Here is a 21797-nt window from a genome sequence, read left to right as displayed (position 1 = left end):
ACTGATAAGTATGTAATTATTATTAGCTATTCTCTTCTTAAGCATGTATCAACAACTGGTTTTTATTTCATCTTTTAGTTTAATTCATTAAGTATTAATCTTTTCAGTTAAAAGTTGTTGAAGCAGAAAAAAATGAATGGAAATTTAATCGAGCCCAACTACAGCAAAACCTGGATGAAAGCAAAGAGAAAATTAAAAAGTTAGAGACCTACTGGTTAGAGGCACAAAATTTATGCAAAACAGTAAATGAGCATCTTAAAGAGACTCAGGAACAATGTGATGCCCTTGAAAAGAAATACAACAAGGCCAAGAAATTGCTTAAAGACTACCAACAAAAGTAAGTACCCCAAAATACCCGGTCTCTATTGCTTGTATGTTTTGTACAACTTGGGGAAAACTGTCAGCAGTACCTAGGGGAATAGGATTTACTTAACACACTTTCTTTTCATTTATTAGAGTACAGGGAAGAAGTGGGCTACAAATGCTGAATTACTCCACTACATCACAAACTTCTGGAAAGGCTCTCTGAAAATCTTGCTGCTGATGTTGATTTATAGCTAAGGAGAAATTCTTTAATATTTCAATGACAACTTTAAAAAAAAAACCACTTAATTTAAAAGCTGTAATGCGTCTATTAGCATTTCAAGTAGCCCTTCCTTTTTTGGAAGGGCTGCTTGAAATTTGATAAGAGGTGTTAGGCAAGACCTTCTACTCTTTGTGAAAAACCCTCAGCTTGGCTGACTTCAATGTTCCAGACAGAGTAGGCATCAAAGGATATTTCATAATAGCCAGATACATGTGGTTTATTCTGAGTTAGTTAGATCTTGTAGGAGGAGTAAAAAGAATTTTGAGAGAAATTGAAAGTTTGGAGATTGTCACAGACATATTTTCTGAAAAATCATTTCATTAAGATCGTTTCTCCTGAGAAGCTGGGAAACTTCAGCTTCTCTAGGTTTTGCTACTTTGGAATGTGATTTAGAGAATTGTTTGCTCAGCATGTGAAATTTTTTTTTACTTGATGACCAATGACAGCCACTTGTGTTGAGGCTGTGAGCAGTCACAAGATTTTATTATCATTCTATTCTTTTCTTTGCTAGCCTTGTGTTAAAATCTTTTCTTCTATTCTTTAGTATAGTTTAATATATCATTTTCTTTTAATATAATATATATCATAAAATGATAAATCAGCCTTCTGAAACATAGAGTCAAGATTCTCATCTCTTCCCTCATCCTGGGACCCCTGTGTACACCACCACAGGGGATATGTATCTAGACCACTAAAATGGCAGCATGAAAACAGTATCTTCAATCTGTTAAAGGATTTAGGTTTTTTCAGTAGAAGTACTATTATTTATTAGATACATCTGTGGGGGGCGCCATCACTGTTATGTGGTAGTGTGTAATTGTTCTATGATCTTTCCTCTTAGCTAAAGGTGAGGTAATTGCAGAATATTTGTAGATGTGTCCTGATAACACAGAGCAAAGCTGTTGTTTTTGGTAGTTGCTGTAAGCGTATAATACTCTTGTCCCCAATTTCTCCACTTGCTACTTACTTTTAAGGCAATTTATTATGATCTTTTGCTCTGTAGTCCACATCCAGAAGTGTTACTTTTCACAGTACGTATTTGTGCTGTTTGGTGAGCTTTTTAAAGGTCTCCTTTCCCCTCTCCTCCCAAGCTTATCCACATGGAAGTTCAAAAGTACGTGAAGATGACTGCTAACATGCTACTTTCCATTCCCTCGCTGTTCAGCCAATTCCCATTACTCGTTTGAATGTCCCTGAAGCTTTTGCATCTGTTGTAGATGTTTTATGCTTATTTTCTGGTTTTGTATGTCATTCCATATGATGCAGGCAAAAACAGATTTTATTTTTGTTTCTTTCTTATAGTTATTGTTTTTTTTTTTTTTGTAAAACTCAGCCATTGCAATTGCTGTAGGATGAACCAAGTAGAAACTTAAAATGCAATTTAATTTTCTGCAAAGAATTTTGCCATAGCTTTTGGAATAAAAATATACTGTGTGTGCATGTATCTTTGTGGAAGAGAGTAAGATGTAATGATTGGAGTTGTGCATGTATTTCAGGCTTAAATGCACATGCAACTTGCTTCTTTTAAAATGAGAGATGGTTGTAACTTTGCAGAAAAAGTGTTGCCATGCATCCTTTTTCTGTCAGAGTAAGTCACAATCATCTGTGTTTTCTTTTGAAGACAGTAGCAGCATACAAATAAATGCATCGTTTTATGACATTTTAAGATTAATGAATCAGTTATACCTTGCAGACTGATTTTTGTCACCATTCACTAATGGAATGCTTTTTAGTAAATGCAGTTGTGCATATTTCTATTTAACATATTTTTCTACATTTCTGTATATTACTGCTTCATAGACATGTATATATTTCTTTCACCAGAGAAATAGAATTTATGAAGAAAGAAGAAGATCATTCAAAGCTACTTGAAGAGAGAGACCAGAAATATGCAGAACAACTGAAAATATATCAGGAAAAAGTAAAGCAGTATTATATTTTGAAATAAACTTCTGCATTCTTGGAGACTTGTATCTCACTTCTGAATTTTAATTCTTGCAGATTTCAGAGCTTGAAAATAAATTGAAAGCATATGAGAAAATGCCTTATGTGTTTGAAGGTGGCAGTTTATTGGAAGATGGCTGTCAGAGTCCAGATCAATCTCATAAGCAGTCAAAGATAAAAGAAGACAATGAAAAAGAAATCAAATCAATAGAAGAAAGAATAAATTCTTTAGATGTGCTGATTTCTGGTAAATAGATTGTAGTATTTTTTATTTGCACTTAAGGAAAATTAGGAGGAGTTATATGTATAGTGTTTTTTTGTTGTTAAGGGAAGTGAAGTGTTTGCTGTTTCCTACTAACTGGGTAAATGTTTTAGCTGAGTCAGTGTGGATACTTAGGTTCCCACAGCATTTTCAGTGTAGTTGTAATGTATTTCTGAAGTGTTGTGGGAAAGAGGTGGATGGAGAGACAACTATTTTTACTGTTCTTCAGATTTTCTGTTAATGAAACTACTAGTGGGACTAAAACCCTGAGATATGTCAGTTAAAATCCCATTTATTTCAAGCTGTAATTTACGGTAAACTTGCTATGATTTTTTGCCTCATAATTTTATGCACACAATGTTATGAAATACCAGATGGAGGCTCAAATGAGAATGAAATTTTGAAAATATTTGGTAAATTCTTACTTTGTAAAGAGCTTCTATCCTAAAGAATGATGTTAGGAAAGCACATCTGGGGCACAAATTTTCATCTGTTTGAGAAGAGAATTCAGTTTTCAATCCATAGGAATGATATTCTGTTGGATTTTATTACTTTTTTAATTGAAGAAGTTGGGTAAAAGTATATTTCAAATTAAATAGAAATTGATATTGCAATGCGTAAAATAGTGTAGTATAATATAAAAAGTATTTTCTTACAGTAATGGTTAATAGGTAGAATAATTCTGACTTAGATTCTGACTCTTTTTCTGGACAGTGGGTTGCTGAACTTGCCTACCAGTTTTTGCTGAGGTTTTTGTTTGCTTTTTTGAAAAGTATGTTTTTGTTGCAGATTTTGATGCTTTTGTTGGGGATACTCCCAGATTAGACACCAGTGCCCACAAAGCAAAAGCTCAGCTTGCTTTGAAAGTAAAACGCCAGCCACCTTCTCGGTCAAAGCTGAAAGAATCTCTTGGGGGTGGACAACAGACCGCAAGTCTGCAGGTACTGACACTGATGATCATGTGCTCTGGATACTGACCATGTGTTGAGTTTTATCTGTATTTACTATTGTAAGTGTTCTCCATGCTTCAGTCAGGCTGTGCCAAAGCATCCTAGTTTTATGCTGCATCAAATGAAAAAGCCTTTTAGGGTTCGTGGCATACATGGGAACTTTGGTGTGTTTTTGTGGCACAGTTAATTGGAGGTTAGCAAAGAACTATGTGAGCTTGTTCTGTGCTACTTCTGCTTGCTGAAAGATTTTGATACAGTGATATGTTGTGAAATATACTAATTTGTTATGCTTTCATCTGGAACAAGTTACTTACCAAATTTCTTCAAAAACTAAAGAGTTCTGAAATGCTTCATTATTCCATAAGTCATCATTTGAGTTCACCAGAAATGTGCCAGTAAAATGTTCTCATGTTTCTGGAAGACAGCTGAAGAATTGAGGTATAGATGGGCAATATATGAGAGAGCCTATCATAAAAGGAGGACACTGAACTAATTCAGTGAGACTGAAAACTGGCTGCATTGAATTGGAATGGCTAACGTGTACCAGAACATTTCTGATTTGGCTAGAAAAAGTTTACTTGGGATGTGCAGAAAGGTTTGTATAGAGGTGGGTAACAGCCTCTAAAATCAGATTTGTTTGATTCAGATGGTATCCACAAGTATGTAAGTTCAGAAAATTTCTGAACTGCAGAAATTTGCTTAGCACATCCTTCCACCCTGGTAAAGGAACAGCCAATAAATGACTATATGTCATGTTTATCAAAAAATAAACTTTCAAATTTTTTGAAGGATGAAGATTCAGAAGACCATGTTCTCAACAGAGAATCTTTCACCATGTACCTAACTAAGACCTTAGAAACAGGTGAAAAATTACCTGTCCCATGCCTGGAGGACACAGATCGAAAGAGTGAAAAGCCTGAGAAAAGACAAAGCACAGAAAGTCCTCTAGAGTCAAGTCCTTCTGTCTCCACCCACTCTTCTCCAGTGCACAAACCAAACAACGAAAGTAGCACAGCCACCACTCGTTCACCTCCTCCTGAAGGGACGACTCCAAATTCTCCTCCTGGGTATCTCAAGAATGTTAAGCAAAAAGAAGCAAAAGGGAAAGGGAAAGAAGCCAAGGGTAAGACTTATGGGTTTATTATTATTTTAATTCTTCAGGATTGAAGATTTACAAATTTTAGATGTAATCAGTAAAGGTCCTAATACATTTTTGCAAAACACTAGCCTCATAAGTGGCAATGTGTTGGGGAGTGAGTCTGATGGATTTCCTGATTCCCAGAAAAATTCATTGTTGGCTTTGTGCTTCTAGACATTATGCAGTGTTTAAACAGGATACAGATTCTGAGAATTGTGGGAATTACCGCATTCCTCATCATGCCCTCTTAGGATATTTGTCACTAGAAGAAGGTCAAAGGCATTATAATCAGCCTAGTCACTACTAATCATTATTTGGTAGGAATAGTTGGCATTTTTCTTATGAATAATTGAAAATTAATCTAATATAATCTTTTAAATATTTGTATTTTCTGTAATCAGCTAGTACAAATGTATAAAGACAGATTACTTGCTGTCTTTGCCCTACAGCTCAGACAAAACCATTCTTTTAATACACTGAAACAGGATTTGTTTTGTACTGTCCTTATTTTGTATGTGTCTATAGAGACTCAAACAAAAATAGTCTGAAACAAACCCCACTTATTAAGACACATACCTAATACATCTGTGATTTTGCTTTCTTTTGTACAGTTTTTTTGTGATGGCAGAAGTATTGTAAACTTTTGTTTTTGTAAATTGGCTATGGAATTGCTAATTAATGCAGTACTTGAGGATTGGTATTGGAAGCTTGCTCTTTGTGAACAAAATGACACTAAATACTGTTTCTGCTAGCTTGTTGCTTTCTTACTGTATTTAAATGTTTGCCTATTATTTTATTGAATTAATCCTTTCTATTACCTTTTCATCCATTCATTTATCAGTCTGTATTTTAACCTTCTGTGCCATGTTTAAGAAATTACCTCTTTCCTTAAAATACTGCCTTTGGAAATAGAGGTGGAAACAAATGTCAGTATTAAAAGTAATTCTTCTGGTTTTGTATTCAAGTTGATAGGAAAAAGAACCATATTAACTGTAATTATCATTTATTGGATGTTATATATTTAGAAAGAGTGCTTAACTAATTAGTTAAAGTTCTAATGTTCATCAGAAACTACTGATTAGATATGCAGAAAAAAAGGGGAAAACTCTTGACTATCCTGACTGTCGGGTATGTAAGCTTGGAGGTAATCCATCCTGAAATATATAATGGTTATCTGCTGATGGAGTGATGAGTAGTTGACCTCAATTTTGTGTACTAAACAGGATTTTTGGGTTTTATGGTCTTTGAAGGAGTCTGTATATATCATGTCAGAAGTTGTTTTGAAGGTAGAGCTTAAAATTTACTTTGTTTCTCAAAATGTGAACTGCATCTCTTTCACGGGTAGCTAAGTTAGGAAACACCTGATTTGTAACACAGAATTTATTTCAATTCTTTTTTAAAAGTCTATTAGCCTGAGAATTTAAAAGTAAGTACATTTAGGACTTACAGTAATCTGTCACAGTCCAGTGAGAAGAAGTTGTGTGGTTCTTGTCACCTAATTTTGCATAATAATTGAGAAGCTGGTATCGAACCTGCTTCCTTTGGCAAAAAAATGGGTCCTAAGAGATTGTATTCCAGTTACAAGAGCCTTGGAGGAGCTTCAAAGTCCCAGCTGTTTCTTCAGGATAGCCACAGTTTGTATGCCATTTCCAGTAAACTCAGCTTGTCAGGAGCTGCCTGCTCTCCAGGTACTGACCATCATGTTGGTTAGGCACACCTCCTGGAGCTGGCAGCTTGTGAACGTAGCCCAGGTTTGCAGCAGCTGGCCTGGACTAGCTACTGACCAAAAATAATACTAGAGGAGCATCTGTAATACTTCAAGGGTAATAAAGAAATACTAAATGCTATATCTTATACTGGTTATGTGGTTGTGTTTTGTTTTGAAGTTGATGTTTTGCGAAAGAAAGAGGTACTTTTTTCTAAACCCTACATAAAGTAACTTTTGTATGTAATTCATTAGAGCAAAATACTGTGGTAATTTTTACCTTTCTGTAGACTATATGGAGTTACTCTTTATCAAAAGGAATACTTTTGAGTAGTTATCAGCAACTCTTATGTTGCCATTTTTCAATGGCTGGTACAGACAGAATGATGGGAAGATGCCACAGAAAATAACTTAGGCTGGCTGATATGGCTGTAGTATTTTCAGTTATTATCTGTGTGCAGGAATGGGAGTTTTAACACTGACACCCAGGTCTTAGTACCTGACTTACAAGCTTCATCATCAGTAGCTGTAAATTGCAGGTATTTTTACAACAACATTTATATTTTTCATCTCTCTATAAAAACAGAAGAAAGGAAAAATGAAGACAGGATGGCAGAAACAAATGAAGTAGCTCCATCAGGGAAGTCCAAAAGGAGATTTCCAGATTTTGGGTGAGATTTTACATGTGTTTCTTTGGAAATAAGTTTTGTTCTGGGTTATTTTTAAGAATATTATGTTCTCTAATAAAACAATGTTGAGGAGTCTAGTAATGCTACTTCATAACACTTTTGAAGATGGGGTAAAGCTTGTTGAAGCCAGCTAACATTAAAGACTTAGACTGGTACTGCAATAAATGCATCATAGTGTATAACATAAAAATCAGCTGATTTCACACACTGGTAATACAGTTAGTGGCTTTGCCCAAGTTGCTGTGCATTGCTTAGAAGCATTAATGTAGCAGTAAAACTGTGGTTTTCCTCCTTGTTATATACACTATATGCTAGGCTTCTTTAGGCATTTTCTGTATTTATTTTGATAGCTGTGGCTCTGAAAGGGTACTATCATGATTTTTAAATAGAATATGAGTGCCAAAACGTCTTAAATTGCATGCATAATCTGAAGAATTATGCTTTGTGTAACAATATAAATGTAGTTTTTTTGTAACTGTTGAAGTCAATATGAAAACTAACTGTCTGATTTAAAGAAATGTAAATGTGAGTGCGTTATGAAATTTGTGTTTTTTCACTTCAGTGGATTGCGGAAATCTGGGGGCAAGGGTAAGAAGCAAGAAAAAGAAAATCTGCGAGGTTCTCTGGATAGCAGGTAGTTCTTTTGTTAGTTTATACATATATGCTGCATGCCTAAAATTTGTAACCTAAGAACTTCATTAAAACTGTCATTAATTTTTGATGTAAAAGTACATTCTGTGTATAACAGTGGCAAAATTCTGTGAAGATTTAATGTTACAGAGATGAGCTTCTAATCTCGCAGAAGAGAGTAGAGGAGACAACCTTAAAACTGTATTTTGGTTAGGAAGATGAATGTTGAGTAAATTAAGTTAGCAATTACTTGAAATTATTAAATTATGTGAAATACTACAAAAATTTGAGTTGTTATTTAAATCTTTTTTTGCATGGATATTTAAAAGCAAGTATCAATTGTGCTATGAAACTGCTAAAAATGTGTAGTTTGAGTTTGTTCTTGTTTTTAACAGGGTGGTTGTGTGTTTGAGGGGGGGGGAATGCAGTGTTTTGCTGCTGTTATTGAAACAAAATTTCATTTGCTTATCTCAGAGGTTCCCGAGAACTTTTGGATGACTCTGGCAACAATCTGTTTGCATCAGATTCAGATTCCCCTGTTCCTACTTGCATGCCTTTCTCTTGGTTTGGAGACAGCCACAAAGAGCCTCAGGTTTCAAGTAGCAGTCTGCAGGTTACTCACAGTGGGCAGGATGGTTGTGAGCATGGTCAAGACAAGAACAGAAGCAAGGTAAAGATGACTAATTTATGCTTTGAATGTTTAAATGTTGTATTTTGATAAAGTAAAAATATCAGTGGTTAGTGTGTGGAAGCCTAATGACTTAGTCCTTTACCACATCACCGCTACAAACATGGCTGGAGAAGTTTGAGATACTACAGCTCTTACAAGCAGGAATTGTGTGTGTTTCTGTTCCCTCCTTCAGTCGAAGCATCAGTAGAGGCTGTTCAGGCTGAAGTAGCATCTAAGGAAGAATCACAGGGCATGTTTTTTCACTAGTTGGTAATGCTGAAAGTAATGCTAGTTTCAGGAAAGCATAGTTTTAGAGGTCTAATCTGTTTTCCAGACTAGTTCATGGAGGAATTGTGCATAAATAGAGGTCAGCTGTCCAAACAGTTGGCCAGCCAGTTCTTACTGTACTGGAATGTAGGATTGGAGCACCAGACTGGTGGAGGAAGATAGTATCCTACTTTTCATTAACACATACAGTATTAAAAGCCAAGAAACATATCTATAGAACACTGTCTCCCAGGCTTTGGAGTAGCTAATAATCTAATAATTTAGAGCCTTTTAACCAGATCTTTTAACCAGCCTCAGAGACTGAGGCTGCACAGTTCAGTCTTTAACCATAGTTACCATCTTAACAGTTTAAATTATTTGAAAGAAACAGCTTTAGAAACTAAAAGGTGTCATATGTGTGCTGTCTGAATATTTGGTAAAACTTTTTTCAGTTTAACACTGTTCCTAGCAATTTTACTGACTGTTGTTTCCTTTGGATTTTGTCAAATTGATTATTATTCTTGGGTTTCACACTTTTTCTTCACTTTGGATGGCTAAAATACCCTTTCATGTATTGGTTTTCTTCTGTGCTGTTAGAAAGAAATTAGTTGTATATATGGAAGAGAAACTTGCCAGGTTGTAGTCCATGAAGTCACTGATATTTTGCAGAGATTGAAGATAAGTTTGCTTTCCATGTTTCCAGATGGTGATTGCACTACAACGCTGTTGTAATACCTTTTTTTAAATAGTTTGTTTCCCTAGTGTAAATCTAGTCCCTGTGATGGTAGTAAATTGTCTGCGTTCATAATTTTTAAAAAGTACAGAAAGTGGTTTTAGAACTATACAATCCTTATTATAACACAGGGACTTAGTAGGAATTCTTTTAATCTCTGAAGTAGAACAGTACTTCACAAAATGCTGCCCAGTGTGCATCAGTCTTGTGTATTTACAGCTCCTGCATTGGTTGCTTCTCTTGGAGCCTGCAGTGGCCAAAAGATGTTTGTAAATAACCCAAGAATTTGGAAAGAATATGAATACACTTGGGTACAATTTTTGATTAAATAGGAATGGTCTAATGGGCTGGTCTCTTGCTAGGCTGCAGTTGGTCTCCTAATAGCCTGTAGCAAAGCTATGAAGAGGTGTTTCCTGTATAGATAAGCAATCACTGGGTTTATCTTTCAAAGTCATCGATTCAGAGGAATCCACTGGTCCCCTCTTCATTGCTCCTTTCTATCTGATTTGAATAATTTTTGTAAGCATAGTAAAAGTCCCACTGCTGCATTTCTACTATAAGCACCCATAATGTGCTTAAGCAGCTCCTAAAGTTTTCATATACCTACCATACACACCTATTTTTGGCAATCAAAAAGTTACATGTGTTACCAGATTGAATGCTCTTTTCCTTTCCACATTGTTCTGAAGTAATAGTCTTTTCTTCTTACTGAACTGTACTTCCCAAGATGATTGCTGTTTCAACCTTCCAGCTGGTTTCTTGCCTACTGGTTTGAGGTTTTTTGTTTCCTTCTCATGCTCCAGTATGTAATTGTTGTTTGCTGCTCTCTTCCTTAGTTCCAGTTACAAACTAGCAGCTGGAAGATTATGCAAGTCTCCAGCTATATTCGTGCTTTGTAAAATGGTAGAAAGCTGATCCTGTTGAAGAACAGATTCTCATACATTCATTAATCATAAAATCATACTTTTCCTCTCCAAAAGCAGGCTGTTTTCACTTTGCAATATTTGGGGTCTTTTGTAAACATGGTAATGTGACAGTGGTTGCTGCTTCAAATGAAAGACTAATTATTGTAGATCTGAACTAAGGGTTGATAATTATATTTGTACAGTAACAAGGTTTTGGCTTGTTTTGCTGTGAAAAGACATTAAAACTGACCAAGAAATGGGCTTGACCACTCAGAAGTGAGTCTTGTTACTAAAACAATCTAAAAGCAAGGGACAAAGTTATCTTCCCAGAATTCAAGGGAAGAATATTCCTTTTTGTTGATATGAACTCAAAATATGTAAATAAAGCAATATATCATAAATCTAGCAATAACATTTATTCCTTTTATGTTTTAGTATCCCATGTGATCATGTGACAGCATTTCTTAAACAGGAGGTAAAAGTAGAAAGCCTAAAGTAAGAACTTTGCCATGTAAAAAATCTCTCTGGAACTGAGTCCTTTGCATTGTGTATAATTTTTGTAGTTGTGTTTTAGCATTGATGACGCAAGGAATATAATTAGTTACATTCCTTATTACCTGGTTTCTGGCTTTGCAGAATTTGCCTCTGAAAGTTAGTACACTTGCAATGTTTTTACTTACTTAAAATGGTTCGTTCTGAAGTTAGTTTTAAACTTACAGTTTGACAAAGTAGTGAGTCAACTTCTTGATCCTTGTGAAAACAAAAACACAGGAACTAAAATCCTGTGTGCTCGCAGACAGTTCTTAAATTAGTCCCTTGATGTAAATCTGTCCCATTCTCTGATACAATACACACACATACATAGTGTTAAAACTCACTGTTTTTCCAGATTACTCCTTAGCTTCTGTAAGAGTGTGTGCAGTCTTTCATTTCCAGTGCAAGGAAGAACAGTGTGGTATAAACTATATCCTAGTACCTTAAATGAAAGGAAGCCTAGCTATAAAACCTCTTCTGTCAAAATTCTGTGCTACTCAAGAGTCAAATATCTTTGCAACTGTCACTAAATGCTTAGAAGGAAATTATTCCTATAAACTGATTAGGAGCAGGGGGAGGAGAAAACATTACAACTGGTGCTCAGATGCTTTCCTTTGGGCTATGTTTTTATTATTGTATATTTTAGTCTCGTTTATCTGAGTTTTTCTTGATTTTCTCTGTAAAAGTAGAAAGAGTGAACTGAGGGCAGCTAAAAGAAAAGTTCTTAAATAGATTTTCAGTTTGGGTTAAAGTTAAATTGAGAATAAGTTGATGGAAAAAGTATTCAGTTGTTTCTGGTAATAATTTTTACATCTAAAAGACTAAAGAAGACCTAAAATTTAATGTAATTAATAAAATAATATACATGGTAAATAGAACACCATTTCTCAGTCAAGAAAAGTACTACACAGAGGTAGCAGGAAAACTCAAGTTATGTTATGTTTGTCGTGTTGTGGTGGTGATGATGGCTTTTTTCTTGAGCTTTGGTGTGGTGTTTTTCAGGCTGAAAATGTGTATCAATAATTTAGAGTATAAGGGAGTGCACTTACAAAACAAAAATAAGATAATCCAGAAAACTGAGAGTTCAGGTGAAATTGAAATCAGAACAAAAATACGGAAGTGCTAAATGAAGGTAACTGCAAAAATGTAGTTCTCTTACACAAGCATAACTAACTGAAAAAAAACATCCTTAAGATCAGCTTCATTTAACATCTCAGGTTATGTATGCACATAGGGATGTGGTATGGCATCCTTACCAAGGGTAATTAGTTGATTACAGACTTACAGAACATTAGAGAAAATACTGGTGAATAATTACTTACTGTTTGTAGGCAGCAAAGAGTAGTGCTGGGACATAAATTTTTAGAAAGGCAAAAGAGGCATGTTTTTTGCAGAATTATTTTTCACTCACTAACGCAAAATATTTTCAGGGTCAAAATCTGAGTTGGAAATGGAGGGAATCAACAGAACCCTACCTTCTGAAACACATCCATAATGTTTGTGGAGGTTTCAGTTTAATGAAAGTTCATCATTAATAAGTCCAACAAATGCATTTTAAATTGCTTCTCCCACAGTGTGGTATGTCTGCTGAAAAAGTAACTGATGCACGTCCTTGTGTATTCTAACAACATTTCAGGTTATAACTGATTCCATGCACAAGTTGCTCTTATTGGGGATATTGCTTTAAATTTGTTACTGTGTTTCTGAATTCAGAAGTTTAACAAAAAACAAGTCAGATGCTTGATAAAGTTAGTACATTTCATATGTGTTCTAAAGGTAACTGAGTCAAACTATTTTTTTTTTTAACCAAAAATCAGAATTACTAGAATGTCACCTAATGACCTGCTTTTCCAAGAAGTGAGTTAATAAAACATTATTTCCACTTGTTTGCAGAGTAGAATTGTCATAGATGATACATACCATAGCAAGCCAAGTTGTGAACTTTCAGGGTTAGTGACAGAACCAAATCTGTCAGGTCGTTCACACACTTTAACCTTCTCTTCAAATGAGGTGAGTTTCAAAGTGTGTATATGTGTGTTTTTGATGTTGTTGTTCACACTACAGCATGTTTAATAGAAACAGATGTGTGTAATGTGAAACTAGATGGCTGTTCCATATTTGAATGTTGAAGAGCACTCTAAAGAAGCTGTTAAATGAACTAAGGACATGGAGTAGTGGATGAAAGATCAGCCTGTGTGCTCTGAGCCTAATAATTTCATAAAAATTGGAATGAACTCACTGATCAAATAGAAGATTTTAGTTTTAAATATAATGCTGTTCTGTTCCACTAATTTAAAGCAACTTCCTGGGTGAATGAAAACTGCAACGTTTTTGACCGCGCCTTCACATCTTGTGCAGGTTTGTTTTACGGTAAAATTTCATATCAATAAAAACAAAGGAAAAAAGACAGAAAATATGGGAGTTCTGATATATAGGTAGAAATTAGACACCTGAAAGTGTGTTCATTCTCCTGGAGAACCAATTCCTGTGGCTACAGATGAAACCCAAAGTCCACACTTTGGTAGTATTCTGAGAGACTGTCTCTTTTGGTGTTTGACTGATGGCTGTCTTAATAAATTAAATCCTTTAGTTTAGGAAACTAAAAGCATTAAAAACAGAGCATCGTTATCTTACGTAAAATGAATTAGAGGGCTTGCCAGACTGGTGGTTCATTAATGTGATGGGATTTTTATTAGCTGTCTTAAGTCAGTTATTGGTGAAAAACTATTAATATCCCAGTAATATGTAGAAAGTCAGCACAGTCTTACAATGTTATAAATTCACTGACATAAAAATCTGAGGTGTCAAAAATCATATAATTATTTTACAGGTTGCAGTAGTGGATTAAGTTTTTCAGGTTTTGTTTTGTTTTTTTTTTGAGATAATTGTCTTAGTTCTAATGAAAACCATAGGAACTCCAGTTAGTAATCTATCTTTGCAAGTGCTCCCTACAGTTTTTTGAATGGAATACTTAATGAATGGAATATGTGTTTCTAAAACTTTCAAGGAGTATAAATTGTAAGGCTTTATTAAAGATGTCTTCTTGAATATTGTTCTTTGATCAGTATTACAAACTTTCTGTAAACTTTGGATTCTAAAACTAAAATGAAAGCAGTTTATGGCTAATTGTCCATGTGTGACGTGATGATTCAAGCCTCTTTTTATTATAGTTGAGTTCCAGTGTTCTGTCTAGTTCATGTCTCTTATTGTCCTGGTTTTGCTTGACCAGTGAAAGCTGTTTGTATCTTTTCAGTAATTACATTGAGTATCAAGGGTCTACTCTGAGAAAAACAAGGAACAAACTCTGAACTGTTTCCTCATTTGGAAGTAGTATGTGTGAAGAAAAATACACAGTTTTGTTCTTTGAGGTTTTTTAAAGTTTATAGTCTAGGTCTGGAAAAAGTAATCAGTCTTAGAGCAGTTTAGGGTATTTCAAATCACAGAATTGATGAGGTTGGAAGAGACCTCCGAGATCATCAAGTCCAGCCTAGGACTGGACTTGAACACCACCTTGTCAACTAGACCCATGGCACTGAGTGCCATGTTCAGTCTTTCCTTAAACACCTCCAGGGACAGTGACTCCTCCACCTCCCTGGGCCGTGCATTCCAATGTTTAATCACCCTTGCCATGAAGAAAGTCTTCCTGAGGTTCAACCTGAATCTTACCTGGCTAGCTGAAGACAATGTCCTCTTGTCACTGGGTGCCTGGGAGAGGAGGCTGGCCCCCCACCTGGCTACACCCTCCTTCCAGTGAGTTGTAGAGAGTGATAAGGTCCCCTTGAGTATACTCCAGGCTAAACACCCACAGCTCCCTGAGCTGCTCCTCATGGGCTTTGTGCTCCACAGCCTTCACCAGCTTCAGTGCCCTTCTCTGGACCTGTTCCAGCACCTCAATGTCCTTTCTGAACTGAGAGGCCCAGAACTGGATACAGCACTAGAGATGTGACCTCACCAGTGCCGAGTATGTGACAATCACTGTCCTGGTCCTGCTGGTCATACTGTTCCTGATACAGGCCAGGATGCTGTTGGATTTCTTGGCCACCTGGGCTTGCACTGGCTCATGTTCAGCTGCTGTCTACCAGCACCCCAAGCCCTTTCCTCTGGGCCACTTTCCACCCACTCTGCCCCCAGCCTGTAGCACTGCAGGAGGCTGTTGTGGCCCATTTGTAGGACCCAGCAGTTGGTCATGTTGAAGTTCATGCTCTTAGTCTGGCCCATCCATCCAGCCTGTCCAGGTCGCTCTGTAGGGCTTTCCTACCGTCCAACAGATCGACATTCTCACCTAACTTGGTGTTGTCCACAAATTTACTGAGGGTACACTCAATCCCTTCATTCAAATCACTATTAATAAGGATACTGAACAGGATCCTTAACTTAAGCTCTTACTAATTTCTGCCTGATGGTTGTTAGCCAGATGGGTTCATAAGTATGCAGCAGGAGTCGTGCTAGCCAGTGTAACTCTAGCTTTCAGAGGAGTGAGCTGTTGCACACTGCCTTATAAATCCTGGAGTTTTTGGGAAACTGGAGATGGAAACACCTCTTGGAGACCTAGCTAGGGACAGCACTGAGGAGTCTGCCTCTGCTGGCCAGGTGCTCACAGGCAGTTTGGGCACGTGACTGCCTGGTGAGAGTTCAGAGTTCAGCCAGCTAGTTAGAGCAGAGGCACTTCACTCACAGATGGTCAGCAAGCTAGCTGGGTAATCCTTCTAATGTTCCTAATATGTTAAATGGTGTGATGGCAGTGGTGTTTTCTTGGGCTTTATATTTTTATCTCCAGAGCCTTTATTTGCTTTCTGAGTCACATGCATTTTTCTGCAGGAGCACATGGCTTTCTCATGCTTCCATACCTTAGAAGTAGTTTTAGTTCTGCTTTCTGAATTTGCAACTGATCTCTTTCTTGTGTGTGTAGTGGCTGTTTTGTGGACTCTTAACTTCAATTGTACAAACACAGCTTGGCACATTCCTTCTGCCTCTGAATGGACATTTGAGAAAAAAAATTATACAGAGGTGTTATTTAATGACCAATAAGCCTTATTCAAAAATTGGTGTTCATCTTATCCTTCTACAGTTTTCATTTTCCTGTATTCTGAAAAATAGCCACAGGTGCTTTCCCTAGTGTAGTAGTGAAAAATTCAAATTTTATAGTATTAAATATCTGTGAGGAGATGATGTCTGTGTTTTAACACAGATTCAGATGTTGCTACAACTTCTGGTTTTAGGGTTCTGTCTTTACCAATATGAAGTAAAAGGAGTTTGTTAGCAGTTGATGTTGCTGAAGGTGCAATTCATAGCTGAGCCTGGAGACTCCTCCATAGTGCAGTCTGTTAGATGCTCTAATCTGTGCTGCTTGGACAAATTGGTTTAGACAGTCCTTGAGGTTCTGTCAGGGGACAGCAATTCTCTGACAAAATGAAAGAATCAGAGTCTCTTTCTTTTTTGGACAAGAATACATCTTCAGGTACTTTCACTCTGAAATTACAGAAGGGAAGTTCTTGGCATGACTTGCAAAGATTCAGCAAATCTAGAGTGAGTTCTGACTGGAATAAAACACTTCACACATTTTTTCATGTAAAGGAGTTATATAGATACATACACACCCCACCTCAAATGATAAAAGTACATAGGTATATTTAAAAATATGTATGTGACAGCAATATATTTTAGTATTTCTTGTGGCTGTTAGACCTCACCTGACATACAGGTCCAACTTAAAATGCAAAGTGTTTCCCCTTTTTTATGTACTATTCGTGAACGCTTGTTAGTATGAGACAAAGTTGCCAATATATTTTTTTATCGCAATATCAGGTTGGGGAGTACTGTTATGTAAAATTATTTAAAATAAATGTGCATTTTTAAATTCCCCTGGTAATTTATCCAACTAATCTTCTCTGTACGAAGCATCTCAAGCTTGATAGCTTGGATAGAAGACTCAGTTGTCGTGATACAGATGCTGTATAGAGCTTCAAGCCAATCCTCTTCTAGAGCCCTTTGCTGTTATTTTATGTAAATTGCTCTTCTCCTTCTGCACCTCAGTAAGGCAGATGCGTTCACACTTGTTACATCTACATAAGCATTTTGATTTGGATAAGGGGTTAATTTTTGAAATAAATATTCTGATTGTTCCCACTTGCCTTACTTTGATTTATCTCAGAAATCAAATCAGATGTGCTCCACCAGTGGTCCTGCTACCTTCCAGCTGCTAGTGGCCATTGAGTCTGTGATCAGACTCAGGCTATTTGGAAGTGAAAATCCTTTGAAATGCTTGTAGTGTGGATTTTCAGACCTCACCACAAACTGTTTAGCTCTACAAACCCATTCCTGTTTTTATGCATTGCCTTTTAATGTAGCCACTGTCCCTTTTTTCACAGAGCTGGGAAAGCAAAACCCTTTTTAATTACGTGTAGAGTCCTTCACTGCATTGAAAATTTAAAAATTCTGTGTTTCCCCTCGTATGTGTCTTCCACATTTCATGCTCAGATCCATTGTGTTGTATGATCAGATCATGTGACAGGCCTACATCTCACTGTCTTTGACTTGTAATCACCACGATCATTTTGTTACATCAATCAATTCTCCCAAATATTCCATGAAATAGGCTGGATTTTATGAGATCCCTTTGGCTGGCAGCTGTAGTTGTTCACCTGGGACTTAACATGGTCATCTCTCAAATCTGTAACTAGAAAACTCCCTTTTTTCCATGTTTTCTGTTTACAAATGTGTGTAAGACTTGCTGGAAAAGGGGAGCATATTTTCTGCTGTTTGCAAATATCTTGAATGCAAGTCTGCAAGGCTAATGCAGCCTGTACTCAGTCATGAGCTGGTGAGAGATGATTCTGGATAGTTAATAACAACTTCAGTGGACTGATGTTAGTACCACACTGGAATTTCTTCTCTGCAGACACTGAGCTCTGTTGTATAGCTTTTCTTTTGTGATGAAGTAACAGTGCTTCAGGACAAACAGCAGTACCTTTTCCCCTCGGAAGCAAAATGAAATTGAAGCAGGGTTCCTCAAAAGCTCTGTGAGCTGGCACAGTGTCTTTTCAGTGGAAGTCTACAAGCTGCTCTGTTTCTGAAATGGTCATCTTCTATTTGGGCAGTCCTTATAAAATGTCAAAGTCATAGCATTAGTTCAAAGAACAAACAGTCTTCTCTTGACAAATGTACAAAATGTAATAAAACTGTACCTAGAACACTCACCAGATTTACTGGCTACTAGAATTGTTTTTATTCGGGATTTCCATCACTTAACAATAAATAGAGTTGAAGTGCTTGATAATTCTTCATGCTGTGTAAGATAGAGCAACCTTAACCAATTAACTGAGGAAGTGTGTTCATTGTTTGGATAGGTCCAATTTACCATTTATGTTCTCTGTTTCTGACTTTGTGTTATATGTTGAAGTGTCTTGTTTATAGTAAATTAGGCAAACTGATCTCAAGAACTTTACTTTTGGAATAGAGCATGTGTAAAAATGCACTTTGTTAACCAGACTCAACTGACAACTGGAATTCAGCATACAATCAAGTAAAATGTTGCTTATGGTGACTTTTCTCAATTGGTTAGGCACTGGATGATGAATTTACAACAACAGGAAAGCAAAATCAATGGCATAGTAGACCTATTTCTGAATGGACCACCCAACAAGTGTGCCACTGGTTAATGGGAATGAACATGGAGCAGTACATCACAGAGTTCACAGCTATGAATGTAGATGGACAGCAGTTGATGCAGCTCGACAGTGAGAAGTTGAAGGTATGTGTACATCCTGGGATTGATTTGTAACTGTATAGGTTTCACTGCTTATTTAGACACATTTTTAACCTGCAAAGTCCAATTTCCTGGTTCTATGCCTTTTTAAGGGATAGTGATTTGCTCTTGTTATTTTGAGTTGCTTTTGAAATACCTGGAGACTTTATAGTTAGGTGGTAATTAGTAATTGATTGTAGAATTGAAGGCTGTTTATAGCCAGAAAAATAACAAATATTGCTTCCTTGAGGAAATGAAAGGAAGCATAGTTGTCCAAGGAGTCTTGATACATCTGTCACCAATCTCAGCTAAGGTCATACCAAAACAAGTTCTGGCCAGTTGAAATAGAATTGCAGGATCCAGTTTTAGAAATACGTTTCTTCAACACTTCCTCTTCAAATGGGAAGGCTGAAATCCTATCTGGTGACATTTTAAATGTTTCAAGTTTTTACTCCTGCTGGAAATACATATTCTGAAACTTTTGAACCTTTTATTGCCATTTTGCACTTGGAAGCTGTAGTATATATGTATCCCTTATAGTTCTGGTAAATTCCTGCAGTTTTTCTTTGTTGTTAGATTATGAGACTGCATTATGGACAGGCAAGATGTGCAGCTAGAAGATGTTCATTGGTCTGCTCTGGCATAAGGCAAATTATTATTAATCATCAATGGCAGAATTTGAGGGGCTTAGGGGAGAAAAAAGGTGTTCTAACTTCAGTCTCCAAAATATGCCTGCATTTTAAACAGACATGCAATACTAAATATCCAGTATTTTATAAAATTTCGTGGGCACAGAGAAACTACCAGTGACTGGCCTGTCAATGACTGTCTCCAGCTGTGGAGCCTCGGGCGCTGATGCCCAAAGCCCCGTGCGCGCCTGGTGCCGCTCGGGCTGACGGAATCGCCTGCTGCCACCTGCCGCTCGCAAGTGGAAGTGTGCCGTCCACTTCCTGAGCCCCTTCTTAATATGGCACCTTAAAATCCTTCACATTAAAGAGTTGTTACCGAGTAAAAATTCCTCGTGTATAAAAAGAGCTAGAAAAATATCTAGACACTAATACCAATGATGTTATTTTCTGGGAATTCTTAGGGGATTTACGTGTTTGTAAAATGCAACACAAAATTGTTATTTCACAACTGAAGAGCTAGCCTTGGTTTTCTTACCTACCTTGTTACCCAGATGATTATTTGCAGTGTTTTTGTGTCCCTAAATCTTTATTTTTCAAATAAACAGACTATCTTGTCAAAAAGTGACTAACACTTTCTTATATTGTTAATGCACAAGCCCCGTTAACAGTGCTGTTGAAAAAAATTACTGATGAGGTTTTGTTTTGTTTTCCTCCTCCAAAGGCTTTGGGAGTTTCCAGTCAAAATGACCGATCAACAATAAAGAAAAAAATTAAGGATATTAGAAAAACACAGGAAAAACTGGAAAAGCAGAAGGAAAAGGTTCAAAAGAAGGAGAAAGAAGTTCGCAAGACTGGCAGAGTTGTGGCCACTCTTGAATCAAGCTGCTAAAATGACCATTTTATTTTAGTGCAGACTTGCCTAATCTTGAGGAAGTTCAGCAGATTTGTATATAATTGTACAATTGAGGGAGGAGGGAAAGTGCAACAGTTCAATGTGGTAGGTGGTTTTTTACTTTTTAATTGTGGTCCCTCCCCATTACAGCCCAATAAAATGAAATAATGTTTTCAGTATTTTTATTTCTAGTTGACTCTGCCTGTACTAATGGACAATAATTTAACTTTCTGCCTTAAGTAATATTTCTGCTTCCAAGGTGTCATATGCCCTTTTCATTAAATTGATGTTTGTGAAAAGTAGAATACTGTATTAAAAATCATTCCAGTATTAGTCAACTAGCATTTGATAGAGTTGAAGGTGATAGAGGGACAATAGAAAAATCCTGCCAACAAATTCAATCTGTGACAGTCTGTTTATCTGTTGCCACTAAAGATGTATAGTTAAAATTAAGTTTAAGAAATGGTAATGTCAAATTAATTTAAAAAGAAAGCATGTATTTCAAATTTAGGATTATTTTAATTCTTTTACTTCCAGAACTTCATTCAAAGTTCACTTTTGAATTCTATGTGTTGCAATTTACTGAGAAAATAACTAACAAGAAATACCGAGTAGTTTTCACAAACTACATATCCTAAGCATAATACTAAGTTTTCTGTACACTACCCGTAGGGTGTTGGGACAAGGTTTAAGCCTATAAATAAGATCCTTTTTAACCTATTTTTCCTAAATAATACATAGTTTTATAGATTTATGCTATGAATAAGATCAATTTGCAATACATGTATTTCTCTTTTCTACATGCGACAAGATTTTTTGCGGACCAAATTTATATATTTGCTAATTTTAAACAATACTCTTTTTCAGACTTAAAATACTGAGGGAAGAATTGTAGGGAAAATTATCACTGACGCCCTGGGTTTCTGCCTTGTATTTAAATGTTCCGTTGTAGACTACAGATTATTTCTCTTTAAAGGAGGATTTGATTCTTGAAATAGCTTAGAACATGACCTGGTGTTTTGTATATTTACATACTATTTTCTAGACATACTATAAGAGCACTTCCTAATTTAGATTATTCCAGAAACATAGACTAGATTAAATATCAGTTCCACCCTAGAATGGACGAGAACAAAACTTACATAGTTTGTTTATGTGGACCAAGTTCTCCTTTAAATCTATGGACTATTTTTCATTTTAATTAAATGAATGAACTTCACTGTTGGTGTTTCACATTTATTATTTTTTTTTGTATAAATGTCTTAAGAATTTCAGCAAAAGGACTGTGTGGAAATGCTTCTGCACACTGAGCATTTCCAAAATAAGGTTTGAAAATCTTGGTAATAAATACTTTTTAAAAGCGATTTTATTTCAGTTTTATGCATTCTTTTGTCAAGGTTTAACTTATTTACTTTGTTTACAGTAGCTTTGAGTTGTATGCCAAACTTACAGACCTTGAACCAAAGAGGAATGCTGCTCTACTGATGAAAGAGAAAGGAATTAGAAGTATGGAATCATC

The 21797-nt window shown here is 36.2% G+C and overlaps 1 protein-coding gene across 5 annotated transcripts in view; it reads left to right on the top strand.

Annotated features, from left to right (window-relative positions):
• Positions 1–21642, top strand: part of LOC103814438 (neurabin-1-like) — a 42253-nt gene extending 20611 nt beyond the window's left edge. For 4 of the 5 annotated variants that reach the window (XM_030240196.2, XM_030240178.2, XM_030240173.2 and 1 more), the window contains exons 9-19: positions 108–337; positions 2411–2507; positions 2588–2777; positions 3582–3733; positions 4532–4865; positions 7172–7256; positions 7837–7908; positions 8379–8574; positions 12907–13023; positions 18575–18763; positions 20108–21642. In XM_030240196.2, the coding sequence (XP_030096056.2) occupies positions 108–337; positions 2411–2507; positions 2588–2777; positions 3582–3733; positions 4532–4865; positions 7172–7256; positions 7837–7908; positions 8379–8574; positions 12907–13023; positions 18575–18763; positions 20108–20275 (1830 nt within the window). In that variant the 3' untranslated portion in view covers positions 20276–21642. The remainder of the gene's footprint in view (positions 1–107; positions 338–2410; positions 2508–2587; positions 2778–3581; positions 3734–4531; positions 4866–7171; positions 7257–7836; positions 7909–8378; positions 8575–12906; positions 13024–18574; positions 18764–20107) is intronic. The other variant, XM_050976637.1, reaches the window with a different exon arrangement.
• The last annotated feature ends 155 nt before the right edge of the window (positions 21643–21797 follow it).

Source organism: Serinus canaria, chromosome 7, assembly GCF_022539315.1.
Source record: "Serinus canaria isolate serCan28SL12 chromosome 7, serCan2020, whole genome shotgun sequence".
NCBI classification, from domain to species: domain Eukaryota; kingdom Metazoa; phylum Chordata; class Aves; order Passeriformes; family Fringillidae; genus Serinus; species Serinus canaria.
The sequence above is the reverse complement of the archived record's forward strand: the minus strand, read 5'-3'. Positions and strand labels throughout refer to the sequence as shown.